General features: G+C 41.9%; 1 protein-coding gene across 5 annotated transcripts in view; it reads left to right on the top strand.

The window, feature by feature from the left end:
* IFTAP (intraflagellar transport associated protein) overlaps nt 1-27,862 on the top strand; it is a 78,673-nt gene that overhangs the window by 50,194 nt on the left and 617 nt on the right. For all 5 annotated transcript variants that reach the window (XM_056801938.1, XM_016423481.2, XM_056801936.1 and 2 more), the window contains 4 exons: nt 5,951-6,075; nt 8,937-9,008; nt 12,608-12,674; nt 18,900-19,039. In XM_056801938.1, coding sequence (XP_056657916.1) covers nt 5,951-6,075; nt 8,937-9,008; nt 12,608-12,674; nt 18,900-19,039 — 404 coding nt within the window. The remainder of the gene's footprint in view (nt 1-5,950; nt 6,076-8,936; nt 9,009-12,607; nt 12,675-18,899; nt 19,040-27,862) is intronic.

Raw genomic sequence — 27,862 nt, 5'->3', positions numbered from 1 at the left:
GTTTTTTAAATCTTAGAGACAGGGGGGAGCTTCTGGAGATTTTTGAGTAGGGAGACCAAAGAGTCGGACCTCTGCCTTGGTAGGAAGTGAATTTTGACAGCTGTGTGGAGGACTGATGGAAAGCACATAGAAGGAAAGGAAAGAATCCAGTCAGGATATTATGAGAGCCTGAGGGAGTAGAGCAAGAGAACAGATGAGAGAGGCCAGATAGGCAGAATTGACAGTGAGGGGGGAAGAGGGAGGGGAAAGAGGCCAGGATGTCTTTGAGCTTACAAACTAATAAATAGGGAGGTTTGGAGGGAAGCTGGGTGTCGGAGGGCTAAGTTTAATTTTAGACTTTGGATCTTAAAACCATAGATGAGAGCTCAGAATTCATTTAGTCCAACTCCCTTGAGGCAGATAAAGCAGTGGAGAGAGGTCAGGACTTGGAACCAGGAAGACCTGAGCGTGAATCTTACCTGAGACACTTCATAGTGTGAGCCTGGTGCTTTGACTATTTGAGTCTCTGTTGTCTCTGATGTAAAATGAGGGGGTTGAACTCAATGGTCTCTGGCCCCTTTGTTTTATAGTTGAGGCAGTTAGGACTCAGAGAGGTCTGGGGCCACCTGGGATGTGACTCCAGATCCTTTGAATCTAGGGCAGATGTCCTTCCTTTTATACTCCATGAGGACTGTGAGATGCTGGAGGGACATCCTCTAGGCCAGCGGTTCTCAACCTGTGGGTCGTGACCCCGGTGGGGGTCGAATGACCAAAACACAGGGGTCACCTAAAGCCATCAGAAAATACATATTTCTGATGGCTTTAGCCGCTGAGAAATTGCGCTACTTTACAGCAAGATCTTGGAAAGAACGGGGACCCTGCTGCCCGCACATTGTACTAATATTAGTTACTTATCAGCAGCCCTTCCCCTATGAGGGGCGATGGATTTACCCTGTTGCCTGGAGACTAGACTCAAACAGAGACCCAGAGAGAGCACTCCTGCGCTGGCTCTAGAGGGGTTAAGAACAAGTCCTGGAGCGGATAATGGAGCCTAGTAACCCCAGCAAAATGAAGCCTCAGCTCGAGCTGGAGGGAGACGACAGGAAGAAGAAGGCAGCGTCTGCGGACCCCCTCCCCAGGCAGGACTTACCTCCTGCCTCAGTGCTCAGGCTGCCTCCTGCTGGATTAATAATTCTCAACATATAATTAAATATTGTTTTTGTGATTAATTACCATGTTTAAATTATGTTTGATTTGTACAATGAGAATACATAATGCATATCAGGTATTTACATTCCGAATCATAACTGTAGCAAAATTACAGTTTTGAAATAGCCACCAAAATAATTTTTTGTTTTGGGGTCACCGCAACATGAGAATCTGTATTGCAGGGTCATGGCATTAAAAAGGTTGAGAACCACTGCTGTAGGCAGTCAAATAAGAGGTCTGGATATGACCCTGGGCAAGTCACTTCTTCCTCATCACCCAGCCCTTACTGTCCTTCTGCCTTTGAACTGATCCTTAGTATTGATTTTAAGAGAGAAGGCAAGGGTTAAAGCCAAACACTATGTGATTTGAAAAAGAGGGTTTTGTTGCTTAGTTGTTTCTCAGCTATGGAGTCTTTGTGACCCCATATGGCATTTTCTTGGTAAAGACACTAGAGTGATTTGCCATTTCCTTCTCAAACTCATTTTATAAATGAGGAAATGGAGGCAAACAGGGATAAGTGACTTGCCCAGGGTCACACAGTGTCTGAATCTGAATTTGAACTCAGGTCTTCTGACTCCAGGCCTGGCACCTCTCTCCATTGCACCACCTAGTTGGGCTGGGTATACAGAGATTTGAGATCTATGTGTAGGGACATAATTGAATCCATGGCATTGGATGAGATGGGTTAGATTAGGTGGGGTTCAAAGAGGGCCTATGACAGGCATCTAATATATTTATGTTGATTGGTTGTGCTAGAAGTAAGATATGGAGAGGACTGAAACACATCTACCTCTAAATAATATGTGGCAGCTTTTATGAAAAGATACAATTATAATAATAGATGGAATTACAGGTGAAATTTCAAGTCCTGGTGTCCTCGTATTAATGTAGTGTTGGTATGAATTAATTCCTTCTGAGCTAAACACATAGACTGATAGAAATGTGACATGACTTTTGTTGAGGACCAATGGGAAGTTTGGCAAGGACTGTGAACCTCAGCAGGCACTGAGAGCCATATTGCATTTCTAGGTATTAAGAGTGCTTTTTAGCAACAGATCTCCATGCTAATTTTAGCAGCAATGAGCTTCCTCAAATTCCCTATTTGAGATTTTGTGGTATATAAGTGAATTTTACCAATTAATACTTTTTCACATCTTTAGCACCTTTTCACCCCCAAATCTCAAAACACTTTATAAATACCAACTCATTATCTTCAGAACATGCCCTCAGGGAAGGTAGAACATAATTAAAAATAAGAGTCACTGTTAGAGTGGTGGCATATATAATCAAAGTGTTTGGGGAATGGGTAAAAAGGGGAAGTTACTGCTCCGAATGCACCAATAATAATTTGTTAAGTTCTTTGATATTCTTCATGTTAAAATAAAAGTGATGTCCACTTTGAGAAAAAGTTCTAAAAAGGGTCCTGCCTTGGCTCTTCGTTGCTGGTTATAGGTCTTGAAGTGAAGAAATTGTATACTATGGATGTTTTCTTCATGATAGGAGGAGTGTGAGAAAAAACAAGAATGAACTGAACAGAAAATAACATGCCTCCTTCCTTTTCCTCACTTTCCATTTCTTTTTTTTTTTTAAACCCTTACCTTCCGTCTTGGAGTCAATTGACTCCAAGGCAGAAGAGTGGTAAGGGCTAGGCAATGGGGGTCAAGTGACTTGCCCAGGGTCACACAGCTGGGAAGTGTCTGAGGCCAGATTTGAACCTAGGACCTCCCATCTCTAGGCCTGGCTCTCACTACACTGAGCTACCCAGCTGCCCCTCACTTTCCATTTCTAATTGGTCCCCAGATCCTTTCATTTCCACCTCTCATCGGAGATGACTTAGATATCTATTTCTCTCCATCACATGACCAACTAGTTCAAGCTCAAGTATATTAGGACCTTAGAGATCATTTAGTTCAGCTCCTCATTTTGCAGAAGAGAAAGATGACATATGTGGACCTCATCTCTTAAATGATCTGACCTCAGTAGCGCAGGTTAGAGTAAGAGTGAGAAACCAAATTAGGACTGGGGTTCACGCCACTCTAATTTGGGTTGGCCATTGCTATTGCTTCCTACTTGGCCTTTTTGCCTCTAGTCTCTCTTTTCTCTCTTTTCTCCCTTTTTTCTGTTAGGATTAAAATGATTTTGAGAGATTGATTTTGCGTATCAATTCATTGATTATGCTAGCATTAATACCAATAAAGTGGTATAAATAAAACCCTCTTGATGACCTTGGGCAGATCTATAAATAGAGTTTTAGGAGCTTATTATTCAGCCCCTCCCTTGAATATCTCAAGACATCTCTAATTGGTAAATAGTTAATTAGGAGATATTTCACTGAAGGGGCTCTGGAGACAGGAAAAAGAATCCTTGTCATCATTTATTAACCAAATTTTGCCTAAAGGAGGACATTCTTTGAAATTCCTAAGGATAAAGCAAATATAAAAAGCAGAGTTTTTGACCCAGAACCCAGACACAGGAATATACAAAATTCTCTTTCGCCCAGATCCCTAAAAATGAAAATTAATATAGTATATGCAGGATAAATTTTCATAATTCTTTTGAATTTAAAAAAGTTTTTAATCCACCCATCATCAAAAATCACCAAATCATCCAGACAGGCACAGAGGCTTACAAAAAATAAGCACTAGATAAAGATTCATTGAATTGATTGAATGACATGATAGATTATGAAAAAGATAAAAGAAAGACCTAAAGTATTTTAAGGAAATTTGAGAAGTGAGAGAGCACTTTTTCTTTTTTTTTTCTGATAGGATCAGGGAACACCTAATGGAGGAAGTGATGCATGAGCTGAGCCTTGAAGCAAGAGAAGAATTTCAGTAGCAGAGATGTAGAGAGAACATATTTATTCATAAATGTAGGGAGGTGTGAGAGAATAGGGTGAAGATCTGAGCACAGCTAGTGATTCAGTTTCGTTGTAGACTGTGGAATACATTTAGTATGAGAAATAAAACTAGAATGGAAGGTTGGGGCCAGAATGCACAGGGTCTAATTGCCAGAAAGAAAGTTTGTATTTTAGACTGTAGGCCAGAAGTCAGCAAACTATTACAACAAATAATTGCACTAACCAAGTCGGGCCCAATCGCACCCACTGCCTGTTTTTGTTCAGCCTACATGCTAAGAGGGGTCGTATTCTTAGCTTGGGTACAGAAACCGGCAGGGGCCTGGATTGAGCCTCTGGGCAGTAGTTTGCACTCTTGCTCTAGGCAAAGGATTGACACCCCAGGTACATAGGTAGACAAAAAGCACCTAGCTGCCTTTGTTCACTCTTTATCTTTGCAAGTAATCATATGTCATCTGTTTAATAATTTACTCATGGATTTTACTAGGAGTTGAAGTTAAAACTGTTTTGTAGTTTGCTGAATATACTAGCTTCTCTTTTTAAAAAATCAAGACAACATTTGCCCACCTTCAGTCCTGTGGTGCCACTTTTCCTCCCCCTATCCTGGAAAACCATCAACAACAGCTCAGCAATCAGTCACTTTACCCAGCTCCTTTAAGGATAGATGGACTTCATCTGGGTCTGGGGACTTGAGTTCATTGATAACAGTTAGGCATCTCGTTATTTCTTCCCTTCTCTTTGATTTTGGTTTTCTTTTTATCCCCTTCATCCATTTTTGTGTCCAGTGGGTCATTCTGAAGTGTCTGAGTCAGATTCAAACCCAGGACCTCCTGTCTCCAGGGCTGGCTCTCTATCCACTGAGCTACTGAGATGCCCAAGAGATACCCTTTCAATCAGGACAGGTGTTATATTGACTTCTGGAGAAGAAAAATCAGTTGAGATACTTTTATTATTATAGAGACTTTCAAGCAGGGCTATGCTATGAAGGGAGGCTGTAGAGTCATTTTGTTCAGACATCCTAAATTATGACAGACAACTTTCTTTCCCTGGCATGTACATAACAAAGTCTTGCTTATAGGAGGCAATTAGACTTTCTAACTCTATGAGGAAAGCTTCAGTGTCACTGTTTCCTTGTGACAATAGCAAATGCCTATTTATATACCATTATTTCCTTAGCTATTAAGTAGAATAAAAAGTTTTCATGCCATAAGTGGTGTGCTTGTAAAGCACTTTGAAATGTGTGCAACAGAGTGCTGTATAAATAAAGGTTTGCTTGGAAATGGGGCATAGAGGATCTTTTCTTCTTTCTTCTTTCTTTCTTTCTTTCTTTCTTTCTTTCTTTCTTTCTTTCTTTCTTTCTTTCTTTCTTTCTTTCTTTCTTTCTTTCTTTCTTTCTTTCTTTCTTTCTTTTCTTTCTTTCTTTCTTTCTTTCTTTCTTTCTTTCTTTCTCTCTCTCTCTCTCTCTCTCTCTCTCTCTCTCTCTCGTCTCTCTCCTCTCTTCTCTCTCTCTCTCTCTCTCTCTCTCTCTCTCTCTCTCTCTCTCTCTCTCTCTCTCTTCTCTCTCTCTCGTCTCTCTCTCTCTCTCTCTCTCTCTCCTCTCTTCTCTCTTCTCTCTCTCTCTCTCTCTCTCTCTCTCTCTCTCTCTCTCTCTCTCTCTTCTCTCTCTCTCTCTCTCTCTCTCTCTCTCTCCTTCTGTCTTAGAATTGATACTATGTATTGGTTCCAAGGCAGAAGAGCAGAAAGGGCTAGGCAATGGGGGTGAAGTGACTTGCCCAGGGTCACCTAACTAGGAAGGGGTTTAAGATTTGTACCCAGAACCTCCCATCCCTAGGCCTGGGTTCTCAAACCAAGTGTCTTAGCTTCCCCATATAGAATGTTTCTACATAAAGTCACTTGTGCTTACAGATCATAAATCCAGCACGGACTCTTCCCGGGACATCTTTTCCACAGTTGTGTTTCCTCATGATCAGCCCATCAGGAATGAGCACCTCCCTGTCGGTCCTGTAGCCCCACAGCCTGAGGAGGAGGAGGTGATACCCTGGGCATCTCCATTTGTTTGTGGGCCTCAGCCAGGACCATGAGCCAGAGGTCTGGTGCTAGGCCTTTCCTACTATTTCCTCTTACTCTGTCTCTCTCCCTTCCCTTAATTCCTTCATTCGCATTAATTAAAATCTCCATAAAACCCAGCTGACTTGGGTATTTCATATTTGGGAATTTTTCCCATGGCGACCACTTATTTTTGGTTTAATTCAAGACACTAAAATTATCTTTACAGTTTTGGCAATTCACAGTCTTGAAACCCACATTTTCATGGTCACAGAGGACAGGGGACATCCCAGTTTTGCCAAACTTGGGTAGTCCAGAGGCGAGCTGGGGTCAGGGTGGTGAAGCTTCCCCATTGAATACTGGGATGTATGATGAGTCAGGAGTGGCCTGGCCACTGTTCTGGATCTGAGCCTCTTCCTCTCCACAGCCTTGGAAGGGAGGTACTGGAAGCGTGATGGTCAGTTACTCCAAGAGGGAAACAAAGGCCTAGAAGAGGGGATGTCTTTTGCATCTGGTCACATGACCAGTAAGGGGCAGCACTGGATTTGAATTCAGATCTTCCCTCCCTAAGTTGTGTGTCCTTTGTGTTGGACCATGTGCCCTCCCTCCAACTCCCAGCTCCAGCTGTCCCCCCTGCCTGACATGCTCTCCCTCCCCCACCCTGCCTCTGAGAGCCCCCAGTGTTCCTGCAACACTCAGCTCCTCTTCCACCTCCTCCACAGTTCTGAGTTTTCCCCCGGCTGCCAGGGCCTTCCTTCCACACTGACCTGGGCTTTTTTCTGGGTATATTTTGTATGTTTTCTTTCCTGTGGGAGCTGTTTGAGGGCAGGCACCATGCTAGAATTCTCGATGCTCACTAGTCCTGGCTCCTCCTGACTGTTTAAGAAAGCATCTCCGATGGAGCATGTGGCTCTGCCGAATATCTCCTCTCACATGACTGCCTTTTGATGGTAGAGGGCTTAACCCAGAGCCCATGAATGTGTTTCTTTAAAAACATGTATTTTTAAATTTCAATTTAATTGGCTTCCTTTGTAATCCACATCATGTTGGGCAAAGGTCCACAGGCCTCCCAGGACCAAGTTCTTATGCTGCTCTGAGGTTCCAGATCCCGGGCTGTGGATGTCCTCCCAAATCTACTAAGGCCAATCTGCTGTTCATGGTTTTTTCTTGAACCCAGTTATTAATTTTGCCTTGGAATTCTGTTTAGAGTTAGGAGTTTTACTGTGTTTGTAACCTGGAGCAGTAGATAAAATTCACTTATTTCTGATCTTAAAACCCCTGCTTCAGAGTAGCCTTAATGTAATTCTCCATTTTTGGCAGCCCAACCCATATTCTTTTTTTTTCCCCCAAACCATTGCTTTCCATCTTGGAATCAATACTGTGAATTGGTTCCAAGGCAGAAGAGTGGTAAGGGTTAGGCAATGGGGGTTAAGTGACTTGCCCAGGGTCACACAGCTGGGACATGTCTGAGGCCAGATTTGAACCTAAGACCTCCTGTCTCTAGGCCTGGCTCTCAATCTACTGAGCTACCCAGCTGCCTCCCCCCCCCCTTTTTTCCAACCCATATTCTTCATGACTGTGTGAACCTCTTCTTCTCTCTTCCATGTTTGGGCCTTTCAGTATCAAGAAAGCCTGTTTCTTTAAGTGCATTTGTTTCCTTTTTCTTTCTCTGTTTTGGAATCTGATAGCTAGCATTGCACATAATGGGCTCACTATAACCACAAAATGGTTTTGTATAAGTATCAAAGAAGATTGAGGGACAGGTAGGTGACTCAGTGGACAGAGAGTCAGGCTTGAGGTCCTGGGTTCCAATGTGGACACTTCTTAGCTGGGTGGCCCTGAGCAAGGCACTTAACCTCCATTGCCTAGCCCTTGCCATTCTTCTGCCTTGGAAATAATATACGGTATTGATTCCAAGATGGGGAGTAAGGATTATAGTTTTTAAAAAAGAAAAGAAAAAAAGAAAAGGTTGTATGAAAAAGTTTTTATTTTCTAAATAACATCAATGACCTGTATTTAGTTAGCACCAGAATTTAGACCAGGGGAGAGCTCATGGTATTTAAGATCATCGACCTTTCTTTGGTGGGTACAAGTTTCTTTTTTCTTTTAACTGTCTGTCTTAGAATGGATACTAAGTATTTGTTCTAAGGCAGAAGAGCAGAAGAGCTAGGAAATGAGGGTGAAATGACTTTTTCAGGGCCACCTAGCTGGGAAGTGTCTGAGTCAAATTTGAACCCAGGACTTTTTTACTCTAGGCCCAGTTCTGTATTCACTGAGACACCTAGCTGCTCCTCTTTCTTTTTAAATTAAGAAACATTTATTATCCCTCCTCTTTTCTCCCTTCCTCTCCCCCTCCCTGGGACAGGAGATAGGGAGGGGAAGAAGTGGGTACTGGTTTCTGATGGCGATGCTCACCCTTGCCTTTTTGGTCTTCTCAAGCCTCTTGGCTTGCTGCCCTCTGTACCCTCTATGCCCTTTGTGCCCTTTGATGCAGTAGGCATTTAGGGAGACCTAACTCCAACCCTGGAGAGTCCTGAGCAGCCAGGCTCACTTTCCTCTGTGTGTTCTCTCAGTATCCCAAATGCCAGGAATGTCTGGCCTTCCCACTGGATACGGGAAAAACAGCTGGAGTGGCTGAGCTCTGCTTATGCTGGGGACAAGTTCAGGAATGCAGAAAGAGCAGCCAGACTGCAGGAAGCCTATTGATGCTGTCCAGGTCCATTGGGCATATCTTGTTAACAGGAAAGAGAAGGGAAGGCTGGCCTGACCTCTGAGAGGAGTGGGCAGCAGCCACACCTGACTCTGTGCTGTTTCATCTCCTTTCATTCTGTTCTCTTACTTACAGATTGTGATCGATGAAGGCCAGAAGGTTGGCATTTCCAGTCAAGGGGACCTACATCGGGCAGGAAAGGTGAAGGTGAGGCATGATGTTCCCTTTGTCCACCATCAGATCCACCTCTGACAGACTGGCCTTGTGGGCCTGACCCCAGGCTCATTGGGAGGCCTAAGAAGCCTCATCTTTCCTTACTGTTCCAGGTCTTTATTTTGTGTTTGTGGTGGGTCGAACATCCTCCCTGCAAGGAGACTGGCTGATAGAAGGGTCATTTGTGACAGAGAAAAGCGATTCTTATTCCCTGTAGAATATTCTGAGGAAGAAACACAGAACAACAAATGGCCAAGTTATTCTTCACAAGCATTTATAAGGAAAACAAGTGGAGAGGGCCAGCCAGAGGGCTCTGTAGCCAGAGCATCTGTTCTCACACCTGCCCTCAGACACTTCCTAGCTGGGGGACCCTGGGCCCTTCTCCCTCACCCTGCCTATTGACCGGGCTCTTGCTGTAGAGTTGTTACTAAGACACAAGGTAAGGGTTTAAAAAAGGAAGAACGAAAAGGAATGGAGGGAGATGCTTTTTGAATGCTAACACATGACAACAGGCCAGCGAGGAAAGAAGAAAGCTGTGACTCCAGTCATTTCAGAATTTTGAGAGAAGCTCTTGTTGTCTGGGAAATAGCAGGCTGTGGTCTGTATTCTTAGAGAGTCCAACACTCTGTGGGGCTGGGATTGCCCTGTTAACATCCTTTATCATGGATAAGCTATAACTTAAGGAGGGACTGAGGGGCTTTTTGCCTTGACTCCTTCCTATAGGTCTTCTGCTTCCAAATGGTGAAATCATTCGATCATTTCCACCCTCTGGTGTTCCCCTGAAATGAATTAGCTGGATCTGAAATGTTCTCATTTTGTTAACCTAAAATGGCTCATTTTGTCTGTGTACTGTGAGAGGTAATATTTCACCCAGAATATTTATTTTGCAGTGATGTGCCGCTGTTCTGTCTGTAAAGGTCATTTGCTCTGCATTTGACTTAAAAGACATTTTCAGTTGTATTTGTTTGAGAGAACACATGCTTGGCTTGGGTTTCCCCCACCCTCTTCATCTTTCATGTTAAGTTCCTGAGACAGGATGATATTGTTTTGCAGAGGTCTTACTTCAGACACTTGCTCAGCTGTGTGACCCTGGGAAAATCTGCCACCCTCTCTCTGCCTCAATTTCCCCCTTCATAAAATGGGATAATTATAATAATAGTACCTACCTTACAGGGTTATTGTGAGAACCAAATGACAGAATATGTGGAAAGCACTTTGCAGATGCTAATATTCTCTGTCCATGCTGGCCATTATGATCTTTGTCCCTTGATTTCTTGGTCTGCTTCTCTGAGTCCTAAGAGGGCACTGGGGGTTTCAGGGGCCTTTGGCAGATGCTCTCATGTTACCAACACAGATAACTGGGGGCTCTTTGGGACCCCCCCCCTGCCCATGGCCAGAGTGTTTTTGCTTTGGGTTCATCAACAGCAGAGTCCCAGCTCTGGATTCCCCCCAACTTCCCCCAGACCCACATGGAGAGTTCTAATTATTAGACTGTTCATGTAGTAGGGGTCCCCAAACTTTTTACACAGGGGGCCAGTTCACTGTCCCTCAGACCATTGGAGGGCCGGACTATAAAAAAAAATCTATGAACAAATCTGTATGCCGCTGTCTGGGATAGTAGAGGCTACAGCGCTGGCTGTGTGTGATGGGCCTGTCACACCTTGCACAGGCCCATCACTGCCACCACTATACCAGGCAGCAGTATACTGTGATAGACATGAAGAGAGAGAGGTTTTGCAGGACTTGTGGGCCAAGATTCAAGGACCAAGGCTGGAAACCTAGCTGTCAATTGAAAGAAGGTTCCAACAGAATGTTCCCAGGAGTGGCAGTTGGGGGTTTGCTGGCCACACTGAGAAGAGAAACTTGGCTTTTGGACTTTGTCTCTGTCTCTCTGACTCTGGGTAGTTGAAGCTGATAAGAAAAAGAAATTTGACTTTTCAGTTGGTGGTCTATTTGAGAATTGAGCTGGCCAGGAGAAATTGAGAGACTTTGAACTTTGTTTTTTTTTTCTGAGGTTAAGCTGAGAGACCTTACTGATTTTTTGTGAAGAAGAAGAAGATTTCGAACTGCTGTTGTCCTTCATCTCCCTAACTGTCTTAGAGTCACAGTTTGTGACTAGACTACTTCCTCAAACCTTCCTAAAATTATCCCCGTAGTTTAGGGAAATCCTCATCCCTCTTATGTCAGTTTCCGATCCTGTTATCCCAATAAACCCCTTGACTGAGAAAGCAACTAGAGTATCTTTATAGTTCACTCAAGAGGGAGGGAAGAAGCCTAAGGCTTCAAGAAGATTGGGAGGTGAGGGAGGCAAAAAGGAGAGGGTTGGTTAAGGGAGGGAGTGAGGGAGGAAGGAGGTTAGGAAATAGATTGATCCATCAGTCATCACTAGGGATCAATAGGCAGAACCCCAGAACAGACCCCAGGGCATTCCCTTATAAGCAGTTCCCTTGTGTATCAGTATCCCTGTTCTACCTCCATTACAAATAAGCAGCCTCAGGTTCCTATAACAGCCCTCTAGTCACAGCCAGCCAGAGAACAGCAGTCATTGTAAAAGGAAACAGGTTCCCCTCAGTTTTCTTTCTCCATTTCAATAAATGATAATTTCCCTTAGTCACATTCTTCTAATTCAGTACACAGTGTACGGAGTCCCCTCCCCCAGATCGCCACTCACCATGCTGACATCCTCCATATTGCAGCCACATAATCTCTAGGGCTAGCTCTCAATCCACTGAGCTACCCAGCTGCCCCCTAGATAGATGTCTTGACTGCAGTCCCAGCACTGTAGCTGCTGCTCCATGACCGGGTCAGAGGGTCCCAGCCATGGAGCGGACGGGCACCTTGCATGGCATCTCACTTCTTCCTGGGCATGTCCTCATGGCTGCGCCAAAGCAGGCACAGACTCAGGTGATGTGGCTCTGTCAAAGGAGAGATGTTCTTTCTTTAGGACGGATGTTAGCAAGTCATCAAGCATTTACCAAGTCCTTGCCACATGCCAGGGACTGTGTCAAAGCAGATACAAAGAGCAGCTAGCTGGCTCAGTGGAGACAGCTGGACCTGGAGATGGGAAGTCCTGGGTTCAAGTCTGAAAGACAGTCCCTTGTCATGGGGGAAAGCAGCACATCAGGGGAAGCTGATAGGGAAGAGGGGGAGAGTTAGCAGGGCAGCCTGTGGAGGAATGGAGGCTCCGCTGTCCTGGCTTCCATCCCTAAAATAGAGACTGTGGGAGGCAGCTGGGGGTTGGGGTGGGGCAAGACAATAAGGAGAGACTGTGGGGGAAAGGGGTACTTCCAGGGTGAGAAGCCCAGGGGGCAGGGAGCTTGCTGGGGCAGAGAAAGTCCAAGCCTAGGGGGACAGCTTGTAGAGTCCTTGCCAGCCACCAAGCTTCTCCTGGGCATCTCTAGGAGAGGCGGAACATGAAGGCTCTGAGCAGAAAAGCAGATTCTGCGGCTTCCTTGGGAAACGTGCTTTCCCAGAAACTCATCATGAAGAAATGGGTCTCTCTCCTGTTTCTGTCCCCCCCCCCCGCCTCTCTCTCACTCCTATGCCCCCCCACAATATATGCCTAAAAATGGGTTTGACTTTTCCCCCTGCAGGTAGACAATTTCCTAGATTTGGAAGATTTTGACAGGGATGAAGAGACCGGCCACAAGCAGAGCCCAGGTATGCTTTTTCCTTTGCCCTCCTTGGATTTTTCTCAAAACTAACAAACCTGGAGGGAGCCTCTTATTTCTAGCAAAATAGCTTCTTTTTTGTTCTCTGGAGACAGTAAACTTTGAACTAATAAAACTACTTTGAGTAATGAGAGTTCCAGCTCAAGGTGGAGGATGAATGTCCTTCCCGATCTAAGGGATTTACTGTGCTTTAAGCCTTGTCCTAGACATCAGTGTTTCCCTGAAGATCTTAATGCTGCCCTCACTGGTTCCAAGACAGAAGAGTGGTCAGGGCCAGGCAATGGGGGTTAAGTGACTTGCCCAGGGTCACCTAGCAAGGAAGTGTCTGAGGCCAGTTTGGAACCCAGGACCTCCCATCTCTGGGCCTGGCTCTCTGCTGAGTTGTCTAGCTGCCCCAGTGTTAAGGGCTTTTGAGAAAAGTTATCTTTCTTTGACACTCAAAATATGGACCCTTTGGAGAAGGTCTTGTTTCCTAAGCACTTGATTAGATGTCCAGGTTTTTCATAATTTCTGGCTGATATCTGGCCCAGGTCAGCTCAGAAATCAGAAGAAACCATTAGCTCTGAGACTTTGAGTCTCTGTTTATTCATCTATAAGATGGAGATCATGACTTTGAAGGATACACAACTCAGAGTGGAAGGGAGGTGAGGATCAAATGAAGTAATAGGTGTTGTCATAACCCCAAACACTGGTAAATATGTGCCATTATCTCTGCTCTTAGTGAAAACTAAACGTTTTGGAGAGCATAAAAATGCCTATGGAGAGAAACTTTGGGGGGAGGGTTTATTTCCTGACAGTAATGGTGTATGAGTTTTATGTGCATTAAGCAAGTCTTTGTTATTCATTTAGGTAATGTCATAGGCCCAGAACAATTAGGGGCAGCCACAGTGCACACCTGGCTGGGTCAGGAGTCAGGAATACAATGATTTGAATCCAGCCTGAAGCTCCATGGCGTTGGGCAAGTCCCTTCATCTTTGTCTGCCTCAGTTTCCTCAGCCAAAAAAATGAGGATGATAACAGCACCTACCCCTCAGGGTTTTAAGAAGAGCACAGGAGATATTTATGATCCTCAAATAAGTGCCAGCTAGATAAGTGCTGGCTATCATTAATGATTGTTATTATCATTACAAACAGTGTCTTTCCAAGTGGCCTCCAAACATTGGAGAGATTTTTCCTTTCAAATCTGCCCTCTTTAGTCATTCTTGCTTTTTCCTAAAGAGGCCTTCCTGGCATGGTCCTTCTTGGAAACAGCTAAGAAAGAGGCCCTGAAATCTAGGCTCAGCTGCAAGTCACCACCTTCCTGTCCTGGGGAAAAGTTTGGAAAAGGTCTTTTGAATAGCAGATGAGGTCCTGCAGAATTTCTGTAATAATTACAAGCATTCCAGGGCTGGGGCAGGTTCCTTCATGCACAACTTGGGCCCCTAGAAGAGAAGAAAGATCCTGTACCCCGGGGAATTGGAAAAATCAGTGTGAGCCTCATTTGTAGCCTTCAGGAATCTGAGCAGGAGGCAGACAAGAATTTATTGCAGATGGAGACATGACATTCTGAATGGGCAACTGACAGCAGAATTTTAGAGAATGGCTGCACATTCCCCAGACAAGCTGGCTTGAGAAGGCTAGTAAATGCTAGTGTTTTGCTGAAGCTATTTAAGGGAAGAAGATCTCTTCTTTTCATCTGTCTATATTTCATTCCTGTTCTCTCCAGTATGCCCCCTGGCTGGGATGAATTGGTTCTTCATTTGAGGCCTACTGCCCCAAATTCTGCTGGTCTGCAGCTATCCACTGGGTGCATATAAATTGTAGGTGTTCCTACTGGACCAGGATGAGCCTGAAGCTTCAGTTTGACACCTTATATAGTAGGAAAGTAGCAACACTTAGTGAAGTTAACCAACTTTTCTTCCTTCTGTAATATTTATTGGGAAAGGAAATAGGATTGGAAAAATAGGGGATAATGAGAGGTTTGTAGCAGGGTATGGAGGAGAGAGGGGAGAGAGGAGGGTATATTGCTTGATGAAGCAAAGGAGGGAGATGCCCCCTACTGAGAGGAAACAGCAGGGGTCCAATAAGGATTGTTTGTTGTAGAATGACTGAACTGAAGTTCATCTCTATGACCAGAAAAGATAGTCCACTTATCTGACTGCGAATTCAAAAAATATAAAGTTTAATAACCAGTTGGGATTGGAGTTTTTTCTCAGCTTCAGACCAGAGGCCAGGCCCCAGAGGCTGGTGGAGGGTTCTCCCACTCCCGTCTACTCTATATCAGTCCAGTTTTGTTTTTTTAGAATCTTAGCAGGAGACAGAAAGCAAACAAGAACAGTTCTAACTTTCAGAAGTGATTGGGCCTGAATCTTTGGGCTGAACCAAGAAGAGGCACACCACACCAGACTGGGCTGACAAGCTCCTTCCTCCTCCAACCCCAGGAAGCCAGTCCTGCCCCATGGGAAGGAAGTGCTAGTCACAAGACCCAGCTGCCACTCCCAGTTGGCCCCTTCCCCCACAAACTGTCAGTCTTGTTTCCTTTCCACACATCCTCCCTCCCTCCCTCCCTCCCTCCCTTCCTCCCTCCTTTCCTCCCTTCCTACCTAGCTGCCTACACCCTTTCCCCCATTACCTTTACTCATTGAACATGTATTATTATTACTCATTATGTAAAAGCACGAGGAACACTTTCTTTATTGCTCATTAATTTCTTTTTTAAAAAATCCTTCCCTTATAATGAGCTTTTGAACACCTTAATAGGTGAAATGTCTTAGTGTTTTTAGACATTGTTAGATGCAAGTTGGGTATCAAATGAATTGTATGTGGAACATTCAAATAGGGGATGACATTTAAAAGAGCATTACACTTACCATTGTACGTTCAGGAATCCCTGAGTAACCATCCATCAATCATTCCATTTGAGAAGTAAGCTTGCCCAGTCACACTTCTGAAGAGAAGGAAATAGAAAGATTTGTTGATTTGCCCATAGTTCTATAATGAGTCTTCCTGGCTCAATCTGAGGCCAGATGCACATTTTGCATTATCTTCTTAGATAGATTTAATCCTCAAGTATTAGAGCCTTTGATTTTTTCAGAAATAGTTCAGTTATCTCCTACATCCATTTATTTCTTTTCCTTTTTTGCAATTCAGGAGGAAGTATTATCCAAATGGAAAGGGCTAAGCACATAGCATACTCAGAAACAGTTACTGGTCACATTTTAGGTTGGGATGATGGAGAAAAACCAGGACTCTTTTCAAATTAGAGTGATTAGAGTGAATACTTTAAATGAAAATATGTCCTTTTTCTATGTGTTTTCACTATCTATGCTATCTCAGATTCTTTTTGCAAGCAAGGGGGGGGGTCATCAATCAATCATAAATACAGCATTAAAAAGGAACTCTTATCTGTTCAGAGTGTCTGACTTTAAAAAGGGTAACAATAACAACTCTGATAATAGGCCTCTCAGTGGTTGAGTTCTTTTTACTTCAAAGCAGTTTAAATTGAGCAAACCTCCACTCACTACCTGGCTTAGAAAAAGTGGATTTTTATGTGTGAGAAGGTAGGTGGCTCGGTGGGTAGAGTGGTCAACTTGACTTCAGAATGTTCTTGTGTTTTGAAACTTATTAGCTGTGTGATCCTTGGTAAAAACAAAAACAAAAAAAAGACTAACTAACCAAAACATTTCTGGTCTAGATCTCAGGCAATACAATCTGGAGTAGAGGGAGAGGAAGAAGAAGGGGAGGGAATAATAGGTATTTATACAGTGCCTACTCCATTCCAGCCCCTGCCAAAACCCAGGGTTACCAACCTACCTAGATGTGCCTGTCCTCCTGGAGTCTGAGATGTAATTGCACAACTGGAATTGATGCTGTCTGTGGTGGGAAGCAAGGTGCATTCCAAATGAGTCTCCGTGTTTGGATATCAATACTTGCTCTGTTATCTTCCTATTTATGCTGCCATTGGCAGCAACCAAGGCATTCCTCTTCATTAATCACCTTCTCTGAGAACTTAATTAGTGGCTTAATTAGGATCATCATCCTCTAGCCCAGGAGCTTTATCCTGGCTAGCTGTGGATTATAGGATATGTCTTGTGAACCTGACTGCTCCCAGAGAAACTGAAACTGAGGAAGAATACCATTTTGATTTTTTACCCTCTTTCATTCTACTTAGTTCCAGAGAGCAGAAACTTGGAACAATGGATGGAAATTGCTGAGAGGTAGATTTTTTTTTTCTCAATATAAAGGGAAAAACAATTCCAGAATTTAGAAGCATCTAAAATGAAATGTTTCCTGTCATGGAGGGGTGGTGGTCTTGAAACAATGGCTGGATGACAGGAGGGTAAGGCTCTTGGAGAGAGGATTTCTGGTCAGGAAGGCAGTAGATCCCATGACCCTTGAAATTCCAATTCTGATATTCCAAAGACCTTTGAGAGTTTTCTGGAATACATATATATTCCCCACATGGCAGCTTTGCTGGTCATATGCAGAAATAAGAAGGAAAATTCACTTATTTTGAATCTATTAGAAAATGAATAGTGGTTAGCCAATCTTAAGACAATGCTAGAGGTACCAAAAGCATGTAGAACTTATTTGCCAGAGCTACAAATTAGACCATGCATTTCAATATGACAGTTTTCTTTTTGCTGAAAGTTCAAATACTTACCTTCTGCCTTTCTTAATTTTTAGCAGTATCTTTTTGGGGAGTTTGCCAGTTTGTTGTGTAATGAATTCAATACTCTCTTTTCTTCTTCTCTTGTGTTTCTCCCTTTGGAAGCAGGAAGTGCAAATGGGGGAAATAGTAGAAAATGGTATAGGAAAACTCTTCTCCAAGATAAACAACTCTCAACTGTGATTGGGCTGTTGAGGTGCCATTCAAAGGTGTGAATCCTTCTTCCCATGCGTCTCTTAATCCATAGCTTTTTAGGCAATATGATTCTTATCCATGTTCTGCCATAGATCTGCCATAGGAGACAAACCCAGTGTTTGGTAAGCCTTTCTACTGGGCTTTTAGATAGTGGATCACCTCAATGCTGTCCATTTATCATTCACAGTTCCTTTTCTGGAAACACATCTTTGTTAATGTTGGTCTCTTTGGGTGAGAGGGGAAATTCTCAAATATAACTTACCACTGATTTGTGCCTGTTTATTTCTACCACGTGTCTTTTCATTGTCCTTTGGGTTGTCCAGATGTTGAATCTCGTAAGATGTTCATGTTTTCATGATTTCTAGCCATGAGCATCACTGGGAAATGTTAAAAGGGGCAACTAGGTAGTTCAGTGAATTGAGAGCCTGGAGACAGGAGGTCCTGGTTTCAAATCTGGCTTCAGAAACTTTCCAGCTGTGTGACCTTGGGAGAGTCACTTAACTCCAATTGCCTACCTCTTACCATTCTGCTGCCTTATAGCTCATACTCAGTTCAAAGACAGAAGGTAAGATTTAAAGGAAATAGATGTGCTTTTTCATCAAGGACAACACGAGGGCCCTGAAAATTCTGTAACCTAGATGGCTTATTGCTTTCTGTCCCTCAATTTTGGACTCCTCTCATTGTCTAGCCTCAGTATATTTCCAAGACATAGATAAATTACATATATACATATAGTATACATATACAAAGATATATAAAATATATTAATATTCATATATACACTGATTGGCATCACATATATAAAATACATGTACATATGTTTATGTCTGTCTGTCTCTCAATGGAGTGCCTCAGTGGACAATTTATCCAATTTGAATGTCACAATATGGGTGTTTCTCCTTTATTATATATTTCCTTCTAACTGTGGGGATTGCTGGGCTGATCTCTTTTGAGTGCCCGTGGATGTCATGGCAGAGGTCATGTAGTGCAGGGCTCACTGCTATCTGGAAAATGCCACTAATTAAGCAATAAACATTTATTAAACAACTACTGTGTATGTGTCAGGCACTGACAATGGAAGTAGGATAATCTAATCCTATCATTTACAAACAAAACCGTCTTGAAAAATCTTCCTCTTCTTTTGAGTAGAATGTAACTATACCTTGAAATAAAAATATGTGGATCATAACTTTCTTTTTTTTTTGGTAAAAGTGACCCTCACTTGAGCCTTACACTTTGCATCAAAATCCAATCTTGCACTTTGCAGTGGGTCTCTTGTCTGAAGTTAGTGTTTTGAAAATGATTGGCTTGTGGATGATTCAGTAAACTTGTGTGCACAGTGTGTCAAGTGAATTCTTCTTCATTCCCCAGAGTTGATGCTGCTTCCCGGAGAGGTAGAAGATGAAGCACATTTCTCTGTCTCGAGCTACGTCCCTTCTTTTGACCAGCATTCGTGCCCTGAACCAAAGACCCAGCCAGCAGAACAACCAGCATACAGGCATTTGAAGGAGGTACCCTTCCATGCAGGGCATTCACGTCTTTCTCCCACAGGATCAGATGCAGGTGGGGAGGGCAGGGCAGTGGGATAGGACATGGGACACATGGGGTGAGACACTCTTGGCAATTGCCAGGATTCTAGGGCTCACTTTTTTTTCTTTTGGCTATGGCACTGGATGAACTTTAAGGACTTTAAATGTGGACATTTCCCCCTCTGTCTTTATGGATGCTTAAAATTCAAGTTGCTTCTCAGTCCTCCTCACTGCCATTCATATTCAATTTTTTTATTTCTTTTGGAACACATAGTGCAATTATGCTCTTTTGTGGAACTGATTTTTCCTTTTCAGGGAGTATTATGCCATGAGTTAGTCCTGTCTGTAGATTCTCCAAAAGAAAAGATAATTTCCTTGCCCACCTTTAGTTTCAAGTGGTTACTTTTTTGCTTGTTATTTCATTTTTCATATTTCATTTGCAGTTCGAGCAAAACTTTGCTATCAAATAACCTTGTATCTTCAGAGTCATTTATTTGAAGCCATTGTCCAAGTCTTAGAAAATAGGACCCCAAGAGAAGCTATTTTTGTCTTGGTTTTGAGAGAACTTGGCCTCTATTGCAACCTTCATCTTGATGGGTGGGAGATTAAAGGCTTTTTTATGAAGCCTTTATTTGGCAAAGGTTATATAGTAGGTAGAGGGCAGGATTTGGAGGCAGTGGCCTTGTGTTTGAGTCCTGACTATACTCCTGATGAGTGCTAAGAGCCCAGGTGACCCCAGGCAAGTCATCTTTTTTTTTTCTTTTTTTAAACCCTTACCTTCTGTCTTAGTGTCAGTTCTAAGACAGAAGAGTGGTAAGGAATAGGCAATCAGGGTTAAGTAACATGGTCCTCCTGACTCCAGGTCTGGTGCTCTATTCACTGTGCTACCTAGCTGCCCCACAAGACACTTTCCTTCTCTGAATTTAGGTTCCTCGTCTGAATTTTGAGGCAAGGATTAGAGGGTCTTTAAGGTTCCTCCCAGTTCCAAATCTCTGAAACTGGCTTCCTAAGGTTTTCTTAATTACTTGGTTTCTTGGAAGAAATCCCTGGAGCATTTCTTGATTGCAGGAGGTGCCTGGTCATGGAGAAGTTAACTGTGAAACCTTTTTAAAATCCTCTATACAAATTGGTGTACAATCAGTGTGAAGAGGTTGCATTATGAAGCTCAATCTTTCAATCGGAAGCAATCAATGCATTGTAATTTAAAACTGACCTTTCCTCTTGGAACTTTTGTCCCACTCTGAATCACAAGGGAAGCTTTGGGCTTATATTACACTATTAAGATAGTTGACAGACCAACTGGTAGGAGCAGCCTCCTTTGAGTATGATTTTTTAATTAAGAATTTCTTATTCTCCCCAAGATGCAAGAAGCTAAAATTACAAGGTTGTTTCCAGCAGGATTCCATTTATTTTATAGGCTGCCTCTCTTTCTTGACTTCAAGCATGATTACAAAATATATTAGAACAGTAAGCGGTTGTAGCACCTGACAGAGTTTTGACAATTGTTGTAAAATGATTTTAGTTAGTGGGCAAAAAAGGATGAAATATTTCTCGAGCCCTTCAGATAGATGACAGAATGCTAGTTAAATTCCAAACTTATATCAGTAGTTTTTGAAAGAAACTTCTGGTAAAAGCAAAATAATCTGAACAACCCTTGCATTAGCAACATGATAGTGTGGACTGTGAGTTTTAAAACCTGTGTTTGAATCCTGGCTCTATGGTATGAGGGAAAAAATGACTTAACTTCCCAGATCCTCAGTTTCCTCACCTATATAATGGAAATTATAATACATACATGTGCACACACACTGAAGGCCAGAGTGATTGGATTGCAGACTGTGGGAGGGGGAGTTCATGTCCAGTGAGTCTGGAAAGTTGGGCAGGATCCAGTTTTGTGGGGCTTTGGAAGTCAAAGAAGATTTTGTATTTTCTTCTCAAGCTAATGGGAAGACACTGAAATCTGACTGATCAGGGAGTGACATGGCTAAATTCCTTTGGCAGCATTGTGTCACATGGATTGGAGTAGGAGTGATGGCGAGACCTGCTCTTTAGGAAGTTCACTTTGACAACTGAGTGGAAGATAGACTAGAATGAGGAGAGCCCTGTGCCAGGAAGACCGACCAGAAGGCTATTGTCCAGGTGTGAGGTGGTGAGGGCCTGCTCCAGGATGGCGGCATCATCCTAAAGGAGAAAGGGGTAGAAAGGAGAGATACTTCAAAAGTAAAATCGATGAGCCATGGCAGCAGATTAGATGTGGTGGTGATGAGAGAGAGGGGAGTGAGGAGGACCCCAAGCTTGTGAGCTTGGTCTACTGTAGGATGCTGATGCCTTCAACAGTGCTAGGGAAGTTAACAAGAGGAAGAGGTCTTTGGAGAAAGACACATTGAGCTTAAGATGCTTTCTGGACATCCAATTTGAGATGTGAGATTGGAGGTCAGTCAGTAGAGTGGTTGGGGCAGGACTGGTAAATTTGATAATCAAGATGGTATTTGATATGTCATCAGATTAGGCTGATAGTGCTAGTCATATTAACACCAGATTTCTGGAGCTTTTATAGAATACTTTACAGTCCCTACAGTGACCCTGGGACGTAGAGGTGTCCTTATTTATAATAGGACACTAAGACTCAGAGAGATGAAGAGACTTTTCTGAGGTTGTACATATGAAACTTACCCTAAAGAGCGGGAGAAATATTGACAATGAGGACCGAGAGCCCTTGTTGAGGTGTTGAAGAGAAGATTCCAGCTGAGGCCAAGATGGCCTCTGAGTTCTCCTCCAACTCTGATTCTTTGATTTTGACTAAATCATACATTGTTAAAACTGAAAAGGATCTTAGGGATTATTTTGCCCTATATGATGGGTGAGGAAACTGAGGCACAGGGGAATCAAGTGACTGCTGGTGGTACACCAGCTGGTTAATGACAGAGCTGGTAATTGGCTTATAGCTATTGATCCAGGTAGCTTTCCATTGTTGAATTTGCCTTTTAGGTCAAAACCACAGAGTTTTAGAATTGGAAAGACATTTAAAGGCCATCTGGTCCAACTAGCATTTTCTTTTCTTTTTCTTTTCTTTTCTTTTTTCTTTTCCTTTTCCTTTTTCTTTTTTTACCAATTACACATAATAACAAATTTCCACATAAATTTCCTGAAGTTATATGATTTACATTGTCTCCCTCCTTCCTGTCCTCTTCCTGGAGCTGGAAAGCAATTGAATTTGGGTTATACCTGTATTATCGTGTAAAACGTATTTCAATAGTGTTCATTTTTGTAAGTGACTAACCTTATAAAACCAAAATCCCACAACATATACAAATAAACAAGAGAAAAATTGTACACTTTCATTTACATTCCTACTCCAACAGTTTTTTCTTGGGAGGTGGAAAGTCCCTCAGACTTACCTTGGATCACTGTGTTGCTGAGAGTAGTTAAGTCTATCATATTTGATTCCATAGCATTGGTCAAGTGTGAGGTTGTTTTAATTTGCTTTTCTCTAATCAAGAATGATTTAGAACATTTTTCATATGGTCATTTATAACTTTGATTTCTTCATCTGAAAACTGATTATTCATATCCTTTGATCATTTGTCATTTGGGGAATGACTAGTATTCTGATACATTTGACTTAGTTTTTTATATATTTGGGAAATGAGACTTTTATCAGGGAAATTTGTATATGTTGTCATATATAAGCTCCTAGGGGGCAGAAGTTGTTTCATTTGCAAACTTTAAGGTGATATATAAATGCTGGCTATTATTATTATTGTCATTTGTTTTTTTTTAATTTTTAAATTTTATTTGGTCAATTTAGAACATTATTCTTTGGTTACAAAAATCATTTTCTATTCCTCCCTCCCTTTCCCCCACCCCTCCCATAGCCAACGTGCAATTTCACTGGGTATTACATGTGTCCTTGAACAAAACCTATTTCCATGTTGTTGTTGTTTGCACTAGGATGTTCATTTAGAGTCTTCATCCCCAACCAAATCCCCTCGACCCATGTATTAGAGCAGTTGTTTTTCTTCGGTGTTTCTGCTCCCACAGTTTTTCCTCTTGAATGTGGATAATGTTATTTCTCATAGATCCCTCTGGGTTGTTCAGGGACATTGCATTGCCACTAATGGAGAAATCCATTACATTCAATTGTACTGCAGTGCATCAGTCTCTGTGTACAATGTTTTCCTGGTTCTGCTCCTCTCGCTCTGCATCACTTCCTGGAGGTTGTTCCAGTCTCCATGGAATTCCTCCACTTTATTATTCCTTTTAGCACAATAGTATTCCATCACCAACATATACCACAATTTGTTCAGCCATTCCCCAATTGATGGGCATCCCCTCATTTTCCAATTTTTTGCCACCACAAAGAGTGCAGCTATGAATATTCTTGTACAAGTCTTTTTCCTTATTATCTCTTTGGGGTACAAACCCAGCAGTGCTATAGCTGGATCAAAGGGCAGACAGTCTTTTGTCGCCCTTTGGGCATAGTTCCAAATTGCCCTCCAGAATGGTTAGATCAATTCACAACTCCACCAGCAATGAATTAGTGCTCCCACTTTGCCACATCCCCTCCAGCATTCACTACTTTCCTTTGCTGTCATGTTAGCCAATCTGCTAGGTGTGAGGTGATACCTCAGAGTTGTTTTGATTTGCATTTCTCTGATTATAAGAGATTTAGAACACTTTTTCATGTGCTTATTAATAGTTTTGATTTCTCTGACTGAAAATTGCTTATTCATGTGTTTATTTGTTAATTAAAAAAACAAAAATTCCTTACTTCCTTCTTAGAATCAATACTGTATATTGGTTCCAAGACAGAAGAGCAGTAAGGGCTAGACAAATGAGTGACTTGCCCAGGGTCACACAGCTAGGAAGTGTCTGAGGTCAGATGTGAACACAGGACCTCCCAACTTCAGGCCTGGCTTTTAATCCCCTGAGCCACCTATCTGTCCCATGGTTATTATTAATTTCTGTCTTAGGCACTTAATACTTGCTTTCTGATTGATTTTTTTTCTAAGTGCTCACCTAGCTCTTTGCTTGAATTTTGTTAAAACCAAATTTTGTTCCTGATTTTAGCTTGAGGTTTTATGTATGGGTATATTTCTTCTTCTCATTATTAGTCAAGTATTCTCTAGAAAGCTTGTGTTCTCTATTTGTGTCTTGCTTTTTGTGTTCCAAGGAATCTGAGAACATTCAACCAACTTTATTGGGCAAAAAGAGATCACCTTAGGGATGTGAAAATTGCATGCTTTTAGTTCAAAAGCAAGAAAAAAGGTAGTCTGTAAAGGGCAGAGAGGAGGAGCTCTTTAGTGTATTTTAATAAGAGTAACCATCTCTGTGTAAAGATTACTTTGCCTATTCTTAATAGACTTTTAAAGTTCTCAGCTACAGATAGTTTATACCATTTCTCTGCAAAATAACCTACAGCTAAATGCTGCTGTTATTGATATGAGCATTAGATTCTTTTCCCTTAATTTGGACGTGCAGTCCTATGAATGAAAATGATTCTTTCCTTAACACCAGCTCAGTTCGAGTAAGTCACATGGGCAATTTTAGGGAAACTGGCAGTTTTTCTAATCGTGTACCAATTCTATTCCCAAAGAGTACACAAAAAGATTTCAATTAGATCTGAAATTAGACACCTGAAATCCACATATTTCTCTCAGCTCCTTAGGCAAAAATAACAAGTTAATAACTTGGTTCACAGTTGTTTTTTTGTTCAGTGGCAGGGGATTCAGTGTTCCACTGTGCAAATTCTTCCATTTGAAATAAATCAGAATTTCAGTTTGTAGTCTAAAGGTGCAGTCTCCCTACATAGGAAGCTGAAATGAACTTAAAGCTTGAAAGAAGGAGAACTCCCAAAGCATTCCTCAGAAGGAGAGATGCAACTGCATTGGATCATAAAACTCTCACCAGGGAGGCCATAGGGTTGTAGGCTGGGCATTACATTTCTATCCAGCTTTACTTTGAATTTCTCTCTATAATTATATCTACACACACAGACACACACACACATACACAGACATCCATTTTGGTACAGAATTTTCACTCATTCATTTACATGTTCAGAAAAATAATGAAAATGCAGAATGACCCTTCTAACTGGGGGTATGTGTCCAATGTGCCTAACACTGGTAAGATGAGAGAAAAATGGAATATCTCACTGTTGTAGTAGGGAAAAATATTTTTAGCCTTTATTCAAAGAAAATTTTGGATTGATCACAACTCTAAGGTTTCTCAAAATAGTTTGTCTTTGCATCATGGTCCATTCAAATCCTCCCTCAGCTCTAGATAGAGCTCTTCTTTGTGACAAAAAAAAATTATCAAGGGAAAAATATCCTCTGCAAAGATAATCAGCTTTATTCTATATACAACACTCTTTCCTGGTTATTCTCTGCAAAGGGGAGGGTGTTTTACTCTTCGTTTTCTGGGACCTTTATTGTTTTTTTTAGTTACCCAGTGTTTGACTTTTTAAAATTAGGTTTTCATTTACTTTTGTTGTAGGCTTACTCTAGGTACTCCTGGTCCTGCTTATGGCATTCTGCATGAACTCATACAAATCTTCCCATGTTTTTCTGAATTTCACCTATTCATTAATTCTTCCTGTACAATACTATTCCATTATATTAGTAAACCATTATATTTTTAGCCATTTCTCAAACTTACTTTGTTTCCAGGTTACTGCTATGGATAGTTTGGCCTTCTCTTTTTTTCTTTGCCTTCTTTGGGGTAGTTAGGTCACTGGGCAGGTAGTATGAATGATCTAGTCACTTATTGTATAATTCTCAGTTGGTATCCAGAATGATTGGGATAATCCACTCCTATAGTAAGAGTGTATTTTTGTTTAAGAAAGGAAAATATTCTTGCAATTTAGTATAGCTTTCCTTAGAAATTCCTTTTCCAAAGACATTCTGGCCTTTTTTACAATGTCCAACAGTTCTGACATCCACAGTTAAACTTACTTAAAAACTACTGAGTGTCATATTTTGGCACAGAAATATGATAATCTATGACTGTTCTTGGCTGCATGCTTTTTAATTTCATCCTTTAATTGATTGCCCAGGAAATTAATCTAGCAACAGTTGCTGTTAATGACTCTCCTTTCTAAGTGGAGAAAACATTTACAGCTCTTAGAGGAATATTGGTTTTCGGGGTGTGAGAATAATCCTTTTGCTAGAATTATATTTACTGACTTGCCACAAACAAAATGCTTTTGGTATGATCAACACTGTATGACTGATGAAGAAATCCATGTGGCTAAGCAAAGAAATATTTACATGTTAAGATGAAAATATTGAGGGGAAAGAAGGTAATGCTTCGTTTTTTGGGAAAAAAAGAGTATTTCTGTCTAATAGTACAAAGTGGACACGTGGTCTGGCTCCCTCTATATTTTTTTTCTATCTTAGTAATAGCTGACCATTGATTTCTGGGTGATCAGTGGGTCTATTGTGACTGGAGTCATGCCCAGAGAAGGCCAGAATGAACAGACTGTTCATCAGTCAGTCTGATTCTCCTGTTTTCTTTCCTGAAGTTTAAGAAAGCTGGAGAAGCATATGGCGTCTTTTGTGAAGAACCTTGGCCTGGGTGATAGGAGTCTTTGGCTTTGCTTTTAAAAAGTTCTCTAACCCTAGGCAAGTCATTTCCTTTCTTTTAGTCTCAGTTTTCTCATCTGTAGAATATGGGCATGGAATTGGGTGGTATCTCATAGAGTTTTTAGTTTTAATGTTCAGGTATTCTATATTATGCTATGTCATGCCATGTCAGGCCATGCTAGAGTATTATTACTACTCTGTGGCAGGTGATGGGAATGCTTCAGCCTTTTAAGATAGAGGCTTTTTCTCACAAAGAACTGTTGGATCATCTTTGTCCATTTTCCACGTAGATTTTTCCTTGGCATTTCTGGGAAGTGAAAAGCTGCTTTGTAGATCACTGGGGCAGAGAAGCATGGCCCCACGTAGTACCCTGTTCCATGCATGCTTTCACGAGGGCAGGATGATGGTTTACGAAGCTGCACAACTAACTTCCAGAGAACAAATGAGCAGAATGGCTATTTGTGAGTGAGTCACTTTTCTGAGTACCTTGTATTGAGGAGGAAGGAAATTGCCTTTTTCCTGACTCTCTTTCAGTATTAGTTCCCACAAGCCATTTCTGAGCCAAGTATTTTTCTTTCAAGATAATCCAGAAGTCACTCCAGGTGTTGACAGCAACACTTGAAGATGATCCCATCCCCTGTTTGTGTTGGGCATTCTGGCACGAGCTGCCGCCTTCGGTCATTGCGGCAACACCAGATGTTGCCTGTCCTCATTCTAGGCCTCCGTGCAGGGTGCTGGTGCTTCTGTTGTGTTACACACATCACTCTTCTATCTGCGTCGGAAAGATCCAAGGAAGAGATGCAACGAGCTTGGAAGAGGTATCTTCCCGGGCCTTTACGGAGAATATTTTTTAGCCAGTATCTTCTTATTAAGCACCTCTTTAAAGATCATGAATTAGAAATGAGGAAGGCTAATTTATTGCGCTTCTTTTCAACTACCCTTATTATGTATATTAAAAAAAACCCAGTAGCTGGTCCATGTTTGGGATGTGGAGAAAAGGACATCTGGACCTCATAATCTGATGAAATTGGAGTTTCTCGATTAGTGCTTTTATCTGCCCAGGGGGCAGCACTGTTCTCTGAGGACATGTAATATGTTCATGAGTGCAATGCGCTATGTTCATGCTTGAAGAATTCATTTCATTGGGAGAGGCCATTTTTAGGTGCTGGGTCAAAGAACAACTTAGACTCACTACAGTCAGAAGGCATACATGCTCCTG

Source organism: Monodelphis domestica, chromosome 6 (assembly GCF_027887165.1).
Source record: "Monodelphis domestica isolate mMonDom1 chromosome 6, mMonDom1.pri, whole genome shotgun sequence".
Lineage (NCBI taxonomy): Eukaryota > Metazoa > Chordata > Mammalia > Didelphimorphia > Didelphidae > Monodelphis > Monodelphis domestica.
This window is presented reverse-complemented; position numbering and strand designations above follow the sequence as displayed.